This window comes from Chionomys nivalis, chromosome 5 (genome assembly GCF_950005125.1).
Source record: "Chionomys nivalis chromosome 5, mChiNiv1.1, whole genome shotgun sequence".
Taxonomy (NCBI): Eukaryota; Metazoa; Chordata; class Mammalia; order Rodentia; family Cricetidae; genus Chionomys; species Chionomys nivalis.
Window position 1 is genome coordinate 50,688,775 of NC_080090.1, and position 21,677 is coordinate 50,710,451.

General features: G+C 40.1%; 1 protein-coding gene and 1 pseudogene across 3 annotated transcripts in view; both read left to right on the top strand.

Moving 5' to 3' along the window:
• Positions 1-21,677, top strand: part of Cfap20dc (CFAP20 domain containing) — a 299,498-nt gene that overhangs the window by 52,098 nt on the left and 225,723 nt on the right. For all 3 annotated transcript variants that reach the window (XM_057769705.1, XM_057769704.1, XM_057769706.1), the window contains one exon: positions 16,884-16,998. In XM_057769705.1, the coding sequence (XP_057625688.1) occupies positions 16,884-16,998 (115 nt within the window). The remainder of the gene's footprint in view (positions 1-16,883; positions 16,999-21,677) is intronic.
• LOC130874408 (40S ribosomal protein S25-like) lies at positions 4,337-4,744 on the top strand (annotated as a pseudogene).

A 21,677-nucleotide genomic window follows, 5' to 3' on the forward strand; every position in this document is an offset into this window, starting at 1 on the left:
CTATCTCATATTATACTTTTATAAAGTGAAAAGCAATTTAAGAGTCTCTAAGTATAATTTGAAATTTCAAGTTACTGTAAGCTAATTAAATTTTCAAGGCTGGTCCTACAGAGGTTGAAAATACCTCTCTCTCTCTCTCTCTCTCTCTCTCTCTCTCTCTCTCTCTCTCTCTCTCTCTCTCTCTCATCATGCAGTGAGGCTGCTTCTATCTATCTTCACCATGTGTTAAGTCTGTCCTGTGCTTGGATCAGGCACTAGGAGAAAGGATGTTGACCATCCCCAGACTCTCTTGTCAAACTCATTGAGAAGCCATACTCATAATCAGACACTTAGTTCATAGTTCATTGACAGTGACTTGGGGATTTTCTGAAAAATAATACTGTCCATGTTTTTAAAGAAAGGAAACTAATGACAGTTATTGATGGCTTACTCCAAGTGACATTCTTTTAGGCTTCTCAGAATGGATGGGAGTATGTCAGTTGGGAATATCTAAACTTGACAGGACAGAGTCCCATCTCCATTGTGTTCTGACAAAGGCACCCTTCCTTTCCTCAGCCAGGTCAGGCTTACATACGTTTTTCATACTTAATCCAAGGTATTAATAATGAGTCAAAGGATCATGGACACATGATAACAGTGTGGAGAAATAGCCTTGGGACACCCTGAAATCATGCCTCATAGATGTTAAATTGAAAGTTGAATAGGGTATGTCAAAGTGCTTTAGCGACCTATGCTGCAGTCAGACTGCTTGCCTGATACTCATTACCTAAGTGTTCCAAGTCTCATGCCTCAGATTCCTAATCTATAGGAGTAATAATGTAGCTCCTATAGGCTTGAATATTAAAAAACGTTAAATAAAGGTCTGCATACATATTAAATGATATTTATAAATCATGTAACAGGGAAAACCTTACTTCTTTGTTTTTACTGATATTTTTAATGAAGAAACCTTTGAATAAAGTAGCTTCTACAATGCTTATTTGTAATGATGTTTACACCTGAGTTTTGTGTTTTGTCTAAATTCTCCCACCCCCTGGCAGGGTCTCAGTACATAGCCCAGGCTGGCCTCAGCCTTCTAAGAGGTGGCACTATGGGCATGTAGCCCATGCCCTGCTTTGTGTAAATTCTTCAAACAGAAAAATCTTAAAGATGAACTATTAATTCTGAAACTTAAGTTGAGTGTGGATTTTTAAAAGCTGCTTTTTTTCATTACATTGGAATCCTTATAGTAAACCCACATTTCTTCTTGCTCACATAGTCAGGGTTGAGAGTGAGTTAGAAAACTGCACTGCGGAGAGCTTCCGCAGATAGAGCTGGCCTGGGGGCCAGAGCATACTGTCATAAACCCACCCAGGTGCTGTCCTGCCCTACAGATGGCCTCCTAGACAATTTAATGTCACTTAGGTAGTTCTGGAAAGAATTGTGTAAACACATTATCCGGATGAGTCGTTTTGCATTGCCTGCAGCAACATGATGAGCCAAATGCCTTTGGTCAGAAGTTTCCTTAGTACCTTGTTGGCTCAGAGGCTCTTCTGTCGACTGTGTGTGGATACTACTGAGAGCCAAGGCCAAGTCTCAGAGGCTCTTCTCCCATCTGTGCGTGGGTACTACTGAGGGTTAAGGCCAAGTCTCAGAGTCTCTTCTGTCATCTCTGCATGGGTACTACTGAGAGTCAAGGCCACGTCTCACCATCTTGACTGTACTCACTCTGCTTTGATTTCTGAACATCATTGCTTCCACTGCCGTCCTTCAGTGTTCATCCCAATAACTTCTGGGATTGCCTTCTCTCCAAGTCCTGAGGCTTTTACTTGACTGCTGGCAGAAGCTAGTTCAGGAACAGGCATGTTCTAGACTCAGTGGTGAGAGACCTGCGGAGGAAACACATTCAGCTAGCCTAGGCACAGTGTATTGTGTTACATGCCATGCTTTCACCCAAGGCCATCGCACACGAGTGTGCCGCAGAGCTACCAGCCTTCCTCATGGATGCCCTTGGAAGACTGCCAGTGAGTCCTGGGAGCCTTGGAGTCCTTTGTAGCAGAGCCCTCCAGACCACCACTCCCAGGCATTTGATGCCGGAGCTTAGTTTAGCAGAGCCCTCCAGACCACCACTCCCAGTCATTTGATGCTAGAACTTTGGATTGAACCTATTTTCTATCCAGGATTATGAGTTTTAAAAAAGACAGAGTTTTCTTCAAGTGGATTTTTTTCTAATATTGATTTTCCATAAAAGAAGAAAAGAAAAACCTGAGAACAAGATATTAAATCTCACCTTTGTGAAGGCATTCCTCTGGGAACAAACATAATATGACTCAGAATATCAGGCATCTCAAGCAGGCCTTTGGCAAGATAGTTGGCTTTTTCCACAAGTGTCTGAACTTCTACCACTTAAGACGGGATCAGTAGATTTTAGATACCAAGTGGAAAGTGGAGTTGACACTCTTACGTAGAAGTTCCCAGCCTGGATTTCAGACTTCTCAGATTGAAAGCAGCCCTTTGCTATACAAATCTTGGTTAGCAAAAGTAGCTGGATCCTTAGGAGCTTTGCATCTGTTTAAGAAGGTGCATAAGCACTCAGTTCTCAAAGTTTTGGAAAATGAACAGAACTGATCAGTTCTCATTGCTACACTGAAATAGCAAAGGTTAGTTTAACTTACGAAGAGCTTATAGGCATGTTCTAGTCTACCTCCAAACCCGTTCTTCTTGGGTGTCAAGAGCTGCATCAAACAGAAGTTACTGTATGTGGTGTCATTTTACTCTTGGAAAGCGTTTGCCTCAGCCATTTAATTGATCTTAAATTCCAAGAGTAACCTCTCACACGTTCACACCTGTGCTCCCAGAGAAGAAAGAGTAATAAGTAAACTCAGGTATGTGAGTGTATCAAAGATAGGTCAGCAATTGTGCTTCTATTGTCTTCATCCAGAGGAACAATGATGCCATCCTGTCTGTTAGCTGTGACCAAGTGTCTTTGTGACTGACATTTCCTCCTGCCAACTTTTTAGCCCTCCATTCTTCTTGCTCCTCCCTGTTATTTCCTCATCAACTTCCAGAATTGGGGTATTTCCTTGGCATCCGCTTTTCAGCTAACACGCAAAATTTATCTTAATTTTGTCCATGTGTAGGTATGGAGGCAAAGTTGACGGAATGGACTTAAGTTGAGTTACCCACTTCTTGTGATCATTTTTAAAATAGGCAGTATACAAATGAAAACAGTGTATGCTTCTTATTAAAGGGCTGACCATAAAAGCAAGGAGCCCTGGGTGTTGGGTTTCCTCAACACTGACCCTGCTTCTTAGAAAAGTGCTCTGAGATCCAGAACCCTCTGAGGCTCCTCTCAGAGCAGTGAGAGACACACTTGGGAGTTCACATATAGTTGTGTGGAAATGTTGTTGCCATTGTATGTAGTCAAGTGTTCTATACTCCAGAGTACTTCCGGTCCCTTTGTTATTTTTCCTCAATTAAAAAAAAAAAAAAGATGTCAAAATGAGAATATTCTGGCACCAAGATCATCACAGATGCAAACAGGTGGTGGTATGTTATTGCCATAGAAACGGCAGCAAAAGAAATAAGCATAAGGCTTGCCTTCAGTTATTCAGTTTTAGATTGCCAGTGCCACAGTAGACATTTTCCTTTGAAGTGGAAAAGGAGTGGAACAGCTGTTAATGCAAACTTTATATAAAGGCTTGAGTATTCTCTTAGATAAAACCATACTACAAAGGAAAAAATAAAAAATAAAGATCAAATAAGTTTTCTTAAGTGCTGCCTCAGAATTATACAGATTATAATTTTTCTTTAGATCCATGGTCTCCGTACACAATGTCACAATTCTGACATTGGGAGATGGAGGCAGGAGGATCAGGAATGCAAGGCCATCCTTGGCCACATAGTGAATTCCAAGTCAGGCTGGGCTCTAGGAGACACTGCCCCAAAGAGAGAATCAGGAAACACTAGCACTGTGATGAATGAATGGCAGAGGCACTCACACAGAGTAAAAGGTTGGGAAGTTTTATTATAAGAATACATCAGGTGTGAACCAGGAGTGCCATGCAGCACCAGTTGGTCTAGGAACACCAGTGAGATTGGTATGCATACAGGTAAGGCTATGTTCACCTACCTTACAGTCTGCTGCCATCTTCCATTTGCCCTGAGCCTGGGAGGTGATTCTCCTGCCTCTCCTCATGCTTTATTAGTCAGACAGACTCTAACCTCAGGACAGTGAGAAGTGCCAAGATGCCAGAGGGAAGAAAAGAGAGAGCCATGGGCTTTTTTCTTGCTCTGTTTCTTCTTCTTTCTCTGTTTTAGAATTTCCATTCTGATCCTTCTGATAAGAACTTACTGTGGAGTGGTCGTCGCCACTCTCCGAGCTTCATCATGCCGCCCAAGCATGACAAGAAGAAGAAAGATGCCGGAAAGTCAGCCAAAAAAGACAAAGACCCATTGAATAAGTCCGGTGGCAAGGCCAAAAAGGAGAAGTGGTCCAAAGGAAAAGTTCAGGACAAGCTCAACAATCTAGTCCTGTTTGACAAGGCTACATAGACAAACTCTGTAAGGAAGTTCCCAACTATAAACTTATTACTCCAGCTGTGGTCTCTGAGAGACTGAAGATTCGCGGTTCCTTGGCCAGGGCAGCTCTTCAGGAGCTCCTTAGTAAAAGGCTTATCAAGCTGGTTTCAAAGCACAGAGCCCAAGTAATTTACACCAGAAACACCAAGGTGGAGATGCCCCAGCTGCTGGTGAAGATGCATGAACAGATTCAATCAGCTGTACATTTGGAAAAATAAAACTTTATTAAATCAAAAAAAAAAAAAGAACTTACTGTGGTTCAAGTACCTCCTCTACCCCTCTACACTTGGGGAATGGTAAGGACTTGACAATTATTATTTTGGGGAGGCCTCACTGTATTTCTTCATTCTGACCAATCCTTCCCATACATATACAACACATTATTTCATGATAGTCTCTTCGTCTGAACCTTGGGAAGTGAATTCTGTTGTCACCAGGTCCTTGACTTTGAGAATGAGGCCTGTTGAGTGAGAGTAGACAATTTATAGGCCTCTGTGAGCTAGGAATTTAGATTCTGTTCTGAAGACTGTGTGACGTCACTAAGTCATGCCATTCATCAAGTCCTCATTTAAGGTGACCACTCTATATGTCATTACAATCCTCATTTAAGGTGACCACTCTTTATGTCATTAAAGTCCTCATTTAAGGTGACCACTCTATATGTCATTACAGTGAACCATTTGAGGGAAGCAGGAAGAAGAAAAAGGAAGCCCAGCTGGGAAGCTCTGTAGGTTAGAAAACATGGCACCTTGCCTAAGACAAATGAGTGGATCAACTGGGAACTGGTGGATTTTTCATAAGTGATAGGTTTCTTATTTGAGTCACTGAGAAGCAGTGACAGCAGGTAATTATGGATTTTTTGTTTAGTGCAATTCATTATCTGTAGAAATATCCAGGAAAAAATGTCAAGAAGACAGTATGGAGTTTAAGAAATGAATCGTGGCCAGAGGTCTAAATCAATTTTTATCAACATGCAGATAATATTTAAAATAGGGCAGAGCGGATATGGTTTCTATATTTTTTCTTTTTTAGTTTTGTTGTATTAAAGAGAACTTGGGAGCTCCTGGCAATTAAAGGCCTTTAGAAGATATTTGAATGCACACTTTTCAGGGTTTTGTTGTTGTTGTTTCTTTTTTGTTTTTGTTTTGAAATAAAGTCCTTTGACGTAGTTCTGGCTGTCCTAGAATTCACTGTGTAGACCAGGCAGACCTCAAATTCACAGAGATCCGCCTGCCTCTGCCTCCCTCTGAAATGCTGGGATTAAAGGCCTACACCTCCATGTCCTGCTTGAATTTATGCTTAAATTTCACCCATAGTGTTATAAAAGTATTTTGGAAATCCAGTTTAGACAAAAGAGAAAACAAGAAATTCTTCGGATATCAATTGTAAATATGCTGTTTTATTTATGTCAACCACAGAGTAAACTTGCTATCTCACTGAACATTTAGTTAAAGGAACAGTACTTTTGCATAGTATAACTCATGTAAACATTGTAGCTTTGTATCGGGGAACTTGTGAATTGACTGAAGACTTAATTTATCTCCACAGTTCAAACTTAGACCAATAGAATCCTGCTCAGCTAGTGAGGGTTTTTATATTGTCTAACCTAATTGGGAAATGTTGTTTGTATTGATAAGTTTCCAGCTGTATCCAAATTTAAAAAAAGCTTTCTAATTTCACCTTTTATTTTCTAAAAATGTTGTAAAATAAAATAACATAAAAATAACACTGATGTGTCATTAATACAGCCTATAACATCCAAGGCAGCCCGTGGCCCTGCGGTAAGACAGGCTTTGAGTTTTTCTGTAGATCTCTACAAGTGGTCATCTTCTGGCTCCACGGACGTATAAATATTACCATCTGGCCTTCCGGTTTGTGCATTATTACACTGAACTGTCACCCTGAGCATCCATTAGAATGATATTGACAAAATGTCCACTCCTATTGAACTAAGTACTCAATAAGCCTCTGTAAGTAAATTGTTGTGTTCCCAGCTCGAAGGCTAGTCTATTGATTCCCTACATTGCTTTGGCCCTGGTGGAGGAGCCTTCCTGCAGTTGCCTCCTGGGGTCCACAAAGTCTTTTTAAAGTCTCAGATAGCAAAGAATCTTTTCAAACATTGCTTGTTAATATCCTGTATATCTTTAGTGTATTTTATTTCAAATGAATAGTTAAGCATTAATCATTGCTTTGGTTTTAGGAGCTTAAAGCATTCCAATTCTTATTATATTGTGTGAAAACATATGCATGTCTTTAATAAGAAAAATTGCAATCGCTTTCCAGAAACCAGGTAGTAACATTTTTGTGAACAGCTCCAGAGATTATCTAATGTATGTATGTGACGTCCCCAGCACTTTCCGCTTTCTCTGCAAATAGAGTCCTAGTGTTCATACTCTCTGGCACTTGGTTTGGTGATGACAACAACACGTGTTACCTCACCTGTCCTGGGAATTTTTAATGTTGTCACACGGTAACCTGTCTCATTCCCTTTAATAGCTGCCATATATTCCAGGAATATGGCATGGGTTAGCTCATTAGGTCCGTATGGTAGACCACTGTGCTTTCCCTCTGTTTGAAGTTAGTGTCACAATGAACATTCCCATTTGTGTTTCTTTGTATACGTGTGAAATAACATCCTTTTAAAGAGAGTGAGATTATCATGTAAAAATAAAACAAGAGAATGTATACGTTGTCTAAGGAGTCAAAATCATCTTCACTTACAGTGATATATTTAAGAAAGTAGAAATGAAAAAAAGAAATACCTGAACAGTAAAATTCAAGGTATTTAAGGACATTTGACAGTTTTCCCCTCATTGGATACTGTCATTTTTCCACTTTTGGGAAACAGAAATTTTTAGGTTTTCAAACCTCCGGATAATTGGAAATCTTAATAATCAGAGTTTGTTCAGTACTTTATATAGACAATTGGGAAGAAAGCTGGTTTGTGATATGTTTAAAAATGTCCTTTATCACCAAATATGTTTTTATTACACATTTTGAAGACTGATCTTTTAAGGTGGTACTATTCATTTAAACAGAATAGTCAATTAAATGGAGCAGGCAATGTTCTGGTCCTACATATGGACAAAAGGGTAGAAAGCTGGAAGGTTACTTTCCAAAATAAAGGCAAAGTCCAGTGACAAAGCATGTGGCGTAGATGTCTGTAAGTTGAACTCTTTCATGGTAGAGATGGTTATTTTTTAAGTAATCAAATTACACCCAGCTCTAGCTTCTCTAAGGTGAATATTGTTTGAAAACAAAAGTTTTTGTAGAAAAAAGAAAAGCCAATAAATTTAAACTGACAAACAAATAAGAAATAATGTCCTAAACTTGTAACACCTTGCACATTTTCTGGTGTGTTTATGCGCACTTGTAAAGCACAATGAATGCCATACTAGTGTCTGTGGTTTCTGGTGAGAAATCAGCTATTATCTTAATGAGTATCCTTTTTGCACAGTCAATCACTTCTTTCTTCTGTCTTTAGCTCTCCATAGTGTGATTATGAGCCTTCTAGGTGCTGTTTTTAATTCATTATACGTGGAGTTTTCAAGCTTCTTGTATGTACAATTAACGTTTTCAATCCCGTGATAAAGTTTCTGCCTGTTACTTCTCCACATAGTGTTTCTTTCCTGTGTCTCTTCTCTCTGCCCCTATCCTCACTGCTTGCATATCCCACTGATCTCTGAGGCCATGATTATTTTCTTCATGAGAGTGAAGTTAGATAAATCCTTCTGGTAGAAAGAGCAAAAACTATAACCGCCTCAATACAGACAGATGAATTGTGTGTGATGAAGCCCAATATATATTCATAATTAAAATTCCAAAAATTAGGATAAGAAGAAATCTAGGAAAGACTTTATATCATATTTAATAGTGGAAAATCAAATGCTTTTCCTTATGGCTAATCTTGCCTGTCAACTTGGCATACTTGGGAAGGAATAACCTCAGTTGAAGAATTGTCTCCATCAGATTGCCCTGTAGGCATGTCTGTGGTGCATTTCTTCATTGCAATGATGTAGGAGGGCCCAGCCCACTGTAGGCTAAACCTGGACTGTAGAAGATAGGTAGCTGAACTCATCCCTCCATTGTTTGTGCTTCAAGCCTCCTGCCTTAAATTCTTGCCTGAACTTCCCTTGATGGTGGAAACAAACAAACAGAAGAAGACAAGGCCCAAGGGCTACATTGTGTTCCAACAGAGCATACAAAGCAGAATTGTTTCTCTTTTTCTATAAAGGAAAAAAAGGAAAAAAAAATAAAGGAGTGTTCAGTTGTAGACCGCCTTGGCGAGTTACTCTGTCTAGGGTCTGTAACCCACCTGGCAGTCAGTTATTCCAGGGTCACGGAGAGGTACTACCTGAAAGACATGGGCTGATAAGAGGAAAGAGGCTAGGCAGATTTGTCGAAGCCTCCGTTTATTAGAGTCATTGTTACAGCTTATATAGCCCCTGGATGAGGAACTTGGGGGGCTGGGGCACGGGATCTTGCCATGTGGTCCATGCCGGTCACGTAGGCCAAGAGGTTACAATCAGTCAGGTCACGATTCCTCTGCCAGGAGTTCACAAGTTGACACACCTAGTTCTCTAGATAGTTAGAGTGTGAGGCGGGTTCTGCTAACAGATAGCTCTCTATTAACAGACAATTTGAGTGTGGGATAGGCTTTGTCAATAAAACAATTCTCAATACAATTGGGAAGTGGAGCCCTCTGCAACTTCTCAGGGCAATGCTCCCTATAATAAATTTTTTTTGGGGGGGAGGGAATGGCTCCTGACATTCAGTGAATTTAAACTTCAGTAGAAGGTATCCAGAGAAACCTAAGGAAATAAAAGCCCTCATGGTAACTGCATGGAATTGAAATGACTGGATAAATATGAAATCATTTTGTACAGGCCTTTAAATTTCAATCCATAGCCATATTACTAACAGCCCTAAACATGATGCCATGTATTTGAAGATTCCCTTCTGTATGCTGTGAATATCACTGGTTAATAAAGGAACTGCTTTGTGGCTGCACAGGGAATAGGTAGGTGTGGAAAACTAAACTGAATGCTGGCAGAAAGGAGGCAGAGTTAGAGAGAAGCCAGAGGCAGATGTGCTGAAACTTTGCTTGTGGGCCACGACCTCATGGCGATTCACATTAATAGAAGTGTGTTAAATTAAGATGTAAGAGTTAGCAAATAAGAAGCTAGAGCTAATGGGCCAAGCAGTGATTTAAATAATATACTTTCTGTGTGATTATTTCAGGGCTGGGCAGCCAGGAACCAACAAGCCGCCTTCCTTCCAACAATGCTATTTTGTAATCTCACTATATTTAGTCCTAAAATGTGTATACAAAATTGGTAATTTTTAGATCATAATAAATAAGAAAAATCAAGACATAAAAACCATTTGGGCTTCAAAAACAAATGACTCTGATAAATGAATTCAGTCTTCAAAAGCCTGACATCAGTTCTGCAAGTTCATTCTAACCTGAAATGAGCATCCCCCAGTGCCTGGACTTGATTGTACATAGAGAAGAACAGCACAAAGATAACGGAGTAGATGAGTTGATCTGCCGTCTTGGAAGGCTGCTACCATTTACTCAAATTCTTACTGAGCTTTCCAGTGTGAAAAAGATTGTCAATCAAAGATGATGATATAAAAATGAACTGAAGATTGAATTGAAAAGCAATTCTCTTTTCAAGTGGTTTGTAAATCTAGATGTTAAGTTTGGAATGAATGTCGTTAATGACCATAGCCAGGAGAGCTGCATAACTGCTGATCACTGGAATATTATTACACATTAGGTTGATTTTCCTGTCAACTCCCCATTTTTTCTCAACATGGTCTCATTATATATTTTACTTTACTGCTAACCCTTAACTATGAGTGCTTGCTTGAGGTTATAGCAGTGTTTTAACTTATATATATTCTAATGTATCTTTATGAACAAGAAGAGTAATGCCGCTGTTTCTTCTTTCTCTTTGTTGTGAGGTCACAGGAGGTTTTAAGGGGTGAAAATCAAGCCTGTATTACAAGTGAGGAGCCGCTTTACAAGCAGTCTTCTTAGAGCAACTAAATTGCCCCCAAAACAGCGCCTTTGCATAATGAAGCTTTGAAGTAGTCACACATCGGCATTTATATTCTTTCTCTCGTGAATGACTAATTTTAATTTTTTTAAAGTAGCAACTCAGCTTGCTTTTGGAACCATTTAAGCTTAGCACATGATTTTGTTTTCCTCCAAAACCAACGGCTCTTGATTATGAGTTGGGGGAAGGTTTGCATATTGATTTTTGCAGACAGTGGATAGCTCCTGCCACATTTAGAGGCCTGGTTCATAACCGGGCACATGACCTTTTGAAGATTTTCTCCAGTGTCATATCCACAGTGACTAGATATACATGATCTGCTTTGTGTGGCGTGAACCCGTTATAAACTCCGTGAGGGTGACTCTCATGCTGGGTGCCTGTTGTGTGCTTCCTGTTGAGCCTCACAGCCCAGAGTATTGCCTTTCTTAATACTTGTATTGAGGGCTCAGAAAGATCTACTGTGGCAGAGAAACAACCCCTTCGTGTTTTCATACAGTTCTATCTAGAGTGTTCTTTCCCTCAGATGTGTGTGTGATTCCTATCTGCTCTTCATCACACTCTGTCTGATGTATGCCATCCTCTGAAAGAGGTCTGACCTAACTGACTGCTCATAAATAATGGTTTCCACTCCTGCCGTTCTCTGTTGCCTTCTTTGTTCTCTCATAGCCCTTGTTAGGGATGACACACTATATCATTTATTTCTTACTATTTCCCCATGCTTTATGAGGATAGAGACACCGTGTTGTTCAATGCTAGTCTCCCTATCTACTCCGTGTTTGGCACTGCGGAAGTGCTCAGTAAATAATTGAATAAACACATAATTTTGGTAAGGTTTTAAAAGAGGAAGCTCATCAATAAATTAAATGAAATTAATTGAAACCCCTGAACTGTCTTTGTAAGAATCGTCATAACCAGATGCAACACTCGGGGACATAAAGGGGACGCACTAGTGGCAACCTATAGGGACACCTACACTGTTTTAGCAGAATAAAAGATGTCATGGCTTAAAATCCAAAGTGTTTACACTTTTCATTACAGAAGATGGAACTAATGATAGAGGACTTTGTAGATGTGAATAATCTACTTAAAGTTAATTATGAGAAAGCTTAAAACCCCCAGTCCACAGAGCTTCCTAAATAATCCACAGATAGGCAACTCAGTGAAGGTTAGGCCTTGGGAAGCTTCCTCTGTGTCAAGCCACACCAGTCATTTCTCACGTGTTCTCTAATGCAGACCCAACAACAGTCTTAGAGATCCTGGCCACTCGCTGTATTTGACAAGTGAAAAAATTAAAGCATGGAGATTAAATGATTTTCCACTGTTGTCCAAATAATACATGGTAAAGCCTAGAAAAAAACTAGAAAATCTTGCTTCACAATGATTAAACAGAGCAAGTAGGCCATATTTCTGTGTGTCTATTGTGTGTGTGCAAATGAGTGCATGTACGTAGAGGCCAGAGATGGGGCGGGTGTCTTCCTCCATCATTTTTACCTCATCTTTTGAGATAAGATCCCTCCAAACCCAGTGCTTACCAGTTGTCCTTAGCGGCTGGCCAGCAAGCTCCAGGGATCAGCTGATCTCTGCCCTCCCCCATGTGCTAGGATTATGGACACACAGCCACACATGCTGGGAATTTAAACTCATGCCCTCTTGTTTGGCCAACCAAGCACATTAGTGACTAAGTCACCTTCACATCCCCCAGTATGACATGTTTCAGCTACAGTTAGTTAGTAGTAGATAGTTAAAAACTAACTAACTTGTACTTTTTGAAAACTGTAACCAACTTAAACCGGTGTCAGTGACTGAATCTTTCTCTCAAAATGAAAGGAACCTACCCTCTTATGCTTGAGCCCGGGGAACTTGGTAAATTGCGGAGTCCTTCAGCATAGATGTCTCTGTGGAAGTTAAAGTGAGTGCTTTCTCTAGACTCTATAATAATGCCAAATTCTATAACCTCTTTAAATGCAATTAAAACATGAGTGTCAAGTAGTAAAATTCAAACACACGAAACTGCATGCTACTCACTTTCAGAAATACAAGATTTCCATCCTCTTATGGCCTATAAACTGGAGGCTAATCATCGATATAGATCAAAGGGGAAATGAAAAAAATAGAAATAGAAGTAAAAAATATACAATATAGTAAGTCAAAGAGAAATGCACTTCTTTTTAATCTGGAAATCTGGGATGTTATCTGAAAGGACATATCATTTCAAAACAAATTCTAATGGATGATTATAATTTTTGTTGGCAAAACAGAGAAGGGGATTTCTCAGAGAAGTACAGTTGCAAAATAATAGCATGAATGTATTTAATATGTAATAAGCATGCTACTTTTGTAATCATTGCAGCCCCTGCAATGTCCCTACCATGTCATATTATCTGGACACTCCTCTGTTAAGCAGCTGCAATAGTGGTGGACAGTTTGGTGCAAACTTGCTCAAGATGGATACAGTTGGATGCTAAGGTCCCCAGAGGTGTCCCTTCAACTGTGGAGCCTAGACATACGTGGCTGTGTTTTCCTTCTTCTGTAGTGTATTCTGTAGGTGTTATGATTGTTTCTTCAGAGACATCAATGTTGGCATTGATGATGCTTCCTTACCTGTATCTAGAGGCCCTGACAGTACAGTGTTAGCTCTGAGCTTTCTTCTCTAGTTCTTACATTGGCTCTTACATTGAGCTTCCCTCCTTGACTCTTACTCTCCTGACTCTGTAGTCCTGCTTGATAGAATCGCTTCTCAAGATACCCATACACACTTTCCTATCTCATATTCTGCTTTTGGAGACGTGATTCCAAAAGAGGGTGCACAGACAGCTGCATTTATGAGAATAGCCCAAAAGATTATATTGTCAAAGTCTCACAAGAGTGAGAGACCTCAGCTAATATTTACTTATAAGTTGAAATGTAGTGAGCTGCGGGCAGGCCTGTTTTTCGCCCTGCCCGGCTCCCCATGGTTAGCTTTACACCCAAAATAACAACACACAAACTGTATTCATATAAACACTGCCTGGCTTATTATATCTAGCCTCTTCTTGGCTAATTCTCACATCTTGCTTAACTCATTTCTAATAATCTGTGTAGCACCACAAAGTGGTGGCTTACCGGGAAAGATTCAGCATGTCTGACCTGCGTCCATCTCGGGCTGGAGCTTCATCGCATCTGGCTCAGAGAGGAGAGGCATGGCGATTGCCTCACTTCCTCCCAGTGTTCTGTTCTGTTTACTCCGCCTACCTAATTTTCTGTCCTATTAAGGGCCAAGGCAGTTTATTTATTAACCAGTGAAATCAACTCAAAACAGAAGACCTTCCCACATCATTGAAAGATATAAGTCTTGATACAAAGAACTCTAGTCACTGCTCCAACTTTCCAGTCCTTTCTAAATGTACTTTACTTAGATTTAACAAATGAACTCTCCAAGCAGTACCCACGAGTGCATCTCTTGCCAAAGAGAGATGTTTGGGCAGTTTGTATGTTTATATTTATGTATTATAAAAGCTAGCTCCGATAAACTCATAGATTCTATTTTGTTTACCATAAGTGGTTCTAGAGAGATCAGAATATACTCTACAGAAGCAAACTTCAACTAGGACAGGTAACTTTGGCCTTTCTTCTTTTCTAGAATTCTATGTTCGAAAAGTGAACAATTAGCTGCCTGATGCCTTCTCCCTTCCCCATATGCACTCACAATTTCAGAAACACAAATTCAAGTGTCCTGGTTAGTTTCATGTGAACATGACACAAACTAGAGTTATTTGGGAAGAGGAAAACTCAGTTGAGAAAATACCCTCACCAAACTGGCCTGTGGGCAAGTCTCTGGGAGAATTTCTTAGTTAATGGCTGATGTGGGCAGGCCAGCCCATTGTGGGTGGGGCCACCACTTCGCAGGCAGTACAGAGGTGTATAAGAAAGTAGATTGAGCAAGCCCTATTCCGGTATCTGTGAACACTGTGCTCATGTGCACACTCTCAACAGACAAAGGCATTCATACATATAAATAAAAATAATGGCAATAAAAAATAGACAAGACCCTGTAACTGTTTTTGATAACTATCCCTAGCCAAGGGTAGAGTGCAGACTCTTTAATAGCTCTCTGCTTTGAGCAATAAGCTTGTAAACTCCTCACCTTGGGGTAATGGCCGTGTGTGATTGGCCCTTGCCTACGTCTTTTACCTCCTGCCCGTGTCTTCCTCTGAGATCCATACCATGTTATTGCTGCTGTCAGAAGTAGGCAAATTCTTGGCTTCTTATTAGAATCTTGCTTGTTTTCTGCATTACATTTTTGGTAACTTTCATTTCTTTTTTTTTTTCTCTTTATACTTTTTCACTAGCAAAGAAGTTCCAAGAGACTGGGACCTTTGCCCTTCTCACCTTTTCATCACTGATGTATTCCTAGTACATCACCTGACATAGTATTTTTTGAATGTGTTAATAAATACATGAATATTCTTGTCATCCTGTATGGCAGTTCAGCCGTAATGAGTCAGACAACTTCGTTGTTTTTCCTTTCAAGCAAAGCAGACCTTGAAACTGGGTTACTGAAGAATTTTTGGTTAACATGGCTCCTCTTTTTGCTCCTTCTCCTTTGTAGTCTTTGTCCTGTCCATCTCTTCCCCAGCTCACCAGAGACATCACTTCATAGTATCCCTGATGCTAACGTTTGGTCCACTCAACACACTCAGTCGTCATACCTGTCTCTTCCTGCTGCTGAGAGAATAGCTCACACAGACAGCTTGAGGGAAGACACTTAATTTGTCCCATGGCAGGGACGATGTGGCAGTGCAGCAGCCCAGGTCACCTCACGGTGGGCCAGGAAGTGGAGACTGCTGCATTTCCATTTTCCTCAGCCTGGCTCCAGCCCACATTCAGAGCTTTAATTTTAATTGATAACAGCTTGCAAACTTTTCTTGTTTTTAAGTTTAATGATCCTGTCATTTAGTGCAAGAGGAATAGATTTTTTTCTTTTTTCTTTTTTTGGTCTAAAGAGTACTCTGAAATCATCTCATAGTATTATTAATGCTAGCTATTTTCCTACATGATAGACTATTTTACAGCTGGTAGTGAGATTATAGGTATTTTGCAGGTAATAATGAGATTATAGCTATTTTATAGGTAATAATGAGATTAGAAAAGCAGGGAATAGGAAGCATAGAAGAACTATAGAATTGAATATGTTGTATTTATGTTTGTTTGTTTTGTTTTGTTTGAGACAGGGTCTCATTATGTAGCTCTACCCAGGTTAGATTCTCTATGTAGATGAGGTTAGCATCAAACTCACATGCATAAAATCTGCTTCTGCCTCCCAGGTGCTGGGATTAAAGGTGTGCCCCACCATGCCTGGCAAAAAGAGCTAGTTTGATTTTTTTAAAAAAAATAATTGCACTATAAATATTAATAATAGTTATGTAAGTGAAATATCCCCTCGAGGAATTGATAATTATCCAATGTTATACATCCATAGAGAAGTTGCTAACATAGGGGAAGCTATTTTTTTCAGATACAAAGGAAGGTTTTAAGAAAGCATCAGGCTGGCCAGCAGCACAGCAGCAGAGTCAGTGTGGATTTTCAGCCTGGGGTGCTACCTTTGAGACAGAAAGGAAGGAGCACATAAAAATGAGCCCCTCTCCATTTGAAGCAAATCTAATCTTTGTGATCATGGCTGTGATCTAAATCTATTAAAGATGTTCAGACTTGGTGTCCTTGGTATCAGTGTGGGGTGACCTGAATAGTGAGCAATAAACTTGTGTATTGAATTTCAAGCTGGAAGACATGTGCCTGGGAAGTGAAAGCGACAGTTAGTGCTTCATGTCTGTCTCCACGAAGACGAAGAGCCTACATAAAATGACAGGTGCACTTTTCGGGAGAGAAACCCATAATGTTTTCCTATTTAGTAGGTGACAGTATGTCCCAAGGTAACACAAGCTTCAGGGGATGAAACAAGCATGGTTATTAAAGGCTAGCGGTTTCTCAGTTCATATAAATTGAATTTTTTCATAGGCTGGAGGACTGTGGAAATCTAGTGTAAAATGATGAAATAAATTAGCATATTAAGTGAATTTATACATTCAGGCCTGTGAGCACTTTGAATTTAAGAAAGAAATTTTATTACTTCTTGAAAGAAAATGACAACTCTTCAATTCTGTGTTCGAACTCCGTGTTGGAAAGGGCTTATTTGATGAATTATATCATTTTAATGATTATCCAAAGAAATGTATTTTAAATTCATGGGAATCTTTCTTCTTTCCTGTCTTTTTTCTCCAGAATTACTGACTTAGGAAACATCAAAAGAAGATTGTATTTATCAACAGTCCATAAGGAACTGTCCTCAACCCCTCTTCATGCAAAAATCCCACTCTTCATGATCAAGCGTAAAATTGTAAGTATCACACAAATGTTGCCTAAAATAGGATTAAATTTAACTCCCAAGATACTCATTTTGGGCCCTCTCTATGTATAGGCCTTTTGTTAGGCACCGAGATGCTATTAAAAGTGAATAAAATGCCTCCCTGACCCTTGACATCTGCTGGGCAAAAGAGTATTATTTAAACACAGTGTTAGCAAAGCTGTGAAGGAGACACCCTAGAGAGAGATGCTACCAACTCTGTAAAATTATTTGTTGACCAGCTGCAGTCTTCATGCAGGGACAGCAGCGGGTAGGCTTAGAAAGCTTGTAAACAGTAAAACATAGGAGACCCAGCACCTCCAGCAAAGGGACAGTTGGGCAGAAGCTTGGAGGCCGGAAGTGGTACAACTCTGAGGAACACAGGCTAGCATCACTTTTGCCAGCTCTCAAACAGCTGAAGAAGCATGGTCGCACAACACAGCAGCCTGGCTCAGCAGAAGACGTGACCTGCTGGTGATGTCGGAAGGATCTGCTTGGCTAACTGGTCCCTCTCAAGCTCCGTTCAGTCCGAGTTTTATTTTAATGGTACTGCTCTCAGTGCCTGTTTGTCCTGCTCTCAGTGCCTGTCTGTCCTGCTCTCAGTACCTGTTTGTGTACCGCCTGTTCTAGGATATGCTTATTTCTTTGCTTTAAATTGGCCCACTTTTTTAAACTTCAATTTATTCTTAAAGAAATCTTCATGTAAGTTTTATAAATGGAAAAGTTAGTACAATCTTCCAAAATAAAATATGAATAGGACTGGGGAGATAGCTGAGTGGATAAAGTGCTCACTACTTAAACATAAGGATTGAAGTTTAAGTCCCCAAAACCCAGGCTAAAGCTAAACAGGAGTAGCAGCCACTTGGAATCTTAACACTCAGGAGGCAGAACAGAGGGTGGGTCCCGGGGCCAGCTGACTTGTTCAGCAGGTGACCCTGTGCTGACAAACAAAGTGAAGAGCAGTCAAGAAAGAACTAATGCTCACTTGAGGCCTCCACTCATGTGCACGTGCGCCTGCATGGACACTGGGACGGGGAAAGGGCCTACTAAAGCTGTGATAGGCTGGGGTGCAGGTGAGCGAGAAGAGCGTGTCATATGTCTCAGATTCTGAGTTTCACCACCACAAAACGCACACAAAGAAAGAAGAGCTTTAGGACTAAAAAAAGAAAACAGTTCTGTGGTTGAGGAAATTGTTTTGGTAGTGAGGTCTACAACCAATGGAATAGGTAGAAAGTAAAAATAATGTGGCCATTTGCTGTAATTTGAGCTAGCATTTGTGAGGACTGGGTGATAGCCATAGAAGAGTGGATATGAAGCAACCTGAGTTTCCTGTGTCTAAATGAGTTAAGACACTTGCACATAGTAGATACAGTACATCCAGATACGTGGTGTCCTCTACAGGAGTAAAAACAAAACCAGGGTTGAGACGCTTGCTGTTTTTAAGTCTGTGTGTGTGTGTTTATATAATTTAAACATGTAGTGCAAATACTTTGTACAGCTTAAAGACAGATCATTCTTGGACCTGTGTACATATGAGCAAAGCTAAAGGGACTCAATAGGATGCATGTGTATCTTATATATGTGTGTGTGATATATATATATATGAACTAATATATTATTTGTGTTATATTATATAAATAAATTTATATATTTATAAGAATATATTTATATGTAGACATAATATGTATGGTATATATGGGAATTAAGTAATTTGGGAGGGAGATACAGTAGTTGAGAAATGGAGGGGTTGGTAATGTAGATATAGTGCTCATGTGTAAAATTCTCAAACATTAGTAAAATTGATGATATTGCTGGTCTGGAAATTCTTGTGTTCTGTATCTATAAAATGCAGACAATATGAAGCATGTAGAGTATATATGACACAAGGATGTTGGGATTTACATGTTGTAACAATAAAGCTTTTAGAAAGAGTGTCCGGCAGTACAGAGAGCCCTGGGTAAAGACCATAGCTGCAGTTTATACTTTTAATGCTGCTTCTTTTAAAGCTCATGGGGTTGGTCCTCTGGAAGATGCTCATCATTGTCATTGAATTTCCCAACGCCCATAACTTCAAACCTGTGCCCTTCACTCACTTGCTTACTTGCCTGTCTTCTCCATCAGACTGTTAGCGTGCCCTGTTGAGCTTTTAGCTCTCTAGTTCCTGTCAGTATCTGGTACACAGTAAGTACTCAAATACTTTCCAGACAAATTGGCAAGTCTTAATGTACCTTCTGATAAATTAGTGAGGGTTTTGAGAACAAATTATATAAGCTCTGTATTGTTCTTGGTGATTTCACAAGTGTCTCGGAGTATTCAAACAGATGCTAAGAACTCTCTCTCTCATGTCCCTCATTTTCCTCCAGATTCAACAACGATGAAGGAGAAGGCTGATACATTCGCTTTCCGATGAGTGTCTGTTGAGTAGTGTTTTAAGGGCAGTTTCTATCCCAAGCAGTAGAGACGCTAAGCATATCCCACTCATCAGGGACACCATGCCCTCGGTCAGTGTGATACCTGCCCTACTTATCTGGTTTTTGTTTTGGCCAGGTCCTTCATGTTTTTTTCAATCCATTATCATTTGTATCTATATTGATGCTAAGCCTCAACAGAGCTTGCTAAAAGCACTCCAGCTGACATTTAAAAACTTGAAGATCTCATACAAAATTCCTGACTTCTGACCTCTGGAGACACCTCAGTTTCCTAATCTGCGCCTACTACATCCTGTGACCTTGAAGCCTCTTACTTAATAAGGTGCACACTGTGCCCTAAAACCCTTCTACTTTGCTTAGCTATCTGCCTGAGACTTCCAGGAGTCCTGGTTCAGAATGGAATTGCTGAATTGTTCACTGTTCCTGTTCTGTAGCTAAATACTTTAGGTACCAACAGGCAATAAAATAAAATTCTTATAGCCAAACAGATGTGAATATTTATATATAGGCCACTTTCTGTTTCAATTATCTTTAAATGTTAACCTTCCAAATTAATTTTCCATAGTATTCGTAATTATGAAAATTCACTTTAACCTTTCAGTTACTGAAATTTCTATGTTTAACTTGAGTTTTCAATGTCAAGAACAATTTTAAAAATGATAAAATATCACATTTAACACTGGAAGTACCCACTTAGTCAGGACTCACTGAAATCCATTTCTTTTCTTCTTTACTACAACTAACTTTCAATAGTTGGTGGTGGTCTATGATGCATATCAATGTTTTGTTACAATGCCTGACGTCAGGTCACACTTCAGAGCCATAGTAACAAAAGCAGCATGGAATCAGGGGCCCAAATTAAACCCACTCATTTTTCAAGAAAAATGGGCTTGGATGAAATTAATAGGGTCTGCAGCACAGGTGAAATATTTGTATAGGAAGTCCACAGAGTAGAAGAAAATCTTTCCTATCATCTTGTTACAGATGTGGCTCGGCATTTGGAGGGCACCCACTGATGTGTCTAGGTTCCTAAGTCCAGGTCTAAGAGTTGTACCAGAAACACAGTGTAATTGAGATAAAAAGTTTCTTAAGAGAGATAATAAGCCAGATGGTGGTGTTGCACACCTTTAATCCCAGCACGCAGAAGACAGAGACTGGTGAATCTCTGTGAGTTCAAGGCCAGCCTGGTCTACAGTATGAGTTCCATGATAGCCAGGACTGTTACACAGAGAAATCCTCTCTCAAAACAAAAAACGAAGGAAGGGATGGAGGGAGAGGGAGGGAGAAGGAGGGAGAGGAGGAAGGAAGGAAGGAAGGAAGGAAGGAAGGAAGGAAGGAAGGAAGGAAGGAAGGAAGGAAGGAAGGAAGGAAGGAAGGAAGGAAGACAGCAACTCTGAAGAATGGGAGTGATCCACTGAGCTAGGAAAAGACGTATTGTGACTTTAATGATCATGCAGAGCACCCTCTTTCTCTCGTGCCTGTGTCCTGGCTCCTCCAGCTGTTTGTTCCATGTAGACTCAGTGGGAAAGGCTTTCCAGCCCTTCACTAACTGGCCCCTTTGGTTTATTGATACTGCTGCTGCTCTCTCCAGTCCCTAGTCCCAGGCAGTCTGACAGAGGATTAGTACCTAGAATATGTAAAGAGCACAGCACAGGTCCTCCTCAGGCTTGTACAGCAAGTGCTTTTTATCTGCACAGCCTCCTCCCACGCCCAGTGGTTAATCATGGTGACCATTACCTAGGAGATCAGTAAAGTGCAGTTATCAGCATGTATTTGAGAGTGTTTCCATACATTCGATCTTGGGGGCTCTGGCCTACTCAGTGGTTTCAGTGGTAGACTAAGAATTTGAATATATTATTTGGAGGTGGAGCTGTGGAGTGTATGTCAACAGGGGAGAGCACTGGCTGAAGGAAGTGAGTCTCCCTCCAACAGCCCTAGCCCCTTCTTGTCTCCTCTCTGCTTTCCTCCACATTGTCCTTCCCTATCCGGTTTCTGCTTTGTAACGGATCCAGCAGATATGAAGCTTCTTATATATGAACCAAAATAATTATCCTTTTTTCTCAAGTATTTGCCACAGAAAAAAAGTATTACTGGCATAATATGACAATTCTAAATGTGTACACACTTAAATAAGAAAGCTTGAAAGTGTATGAAAAACTAAGAGAGCCCAATGGGGAAAGGCAAATACAGTGTAGTGAAATTTCTAGAATCTTCTGTTTAAAACTGCCGGGAAACAAGGAAGAC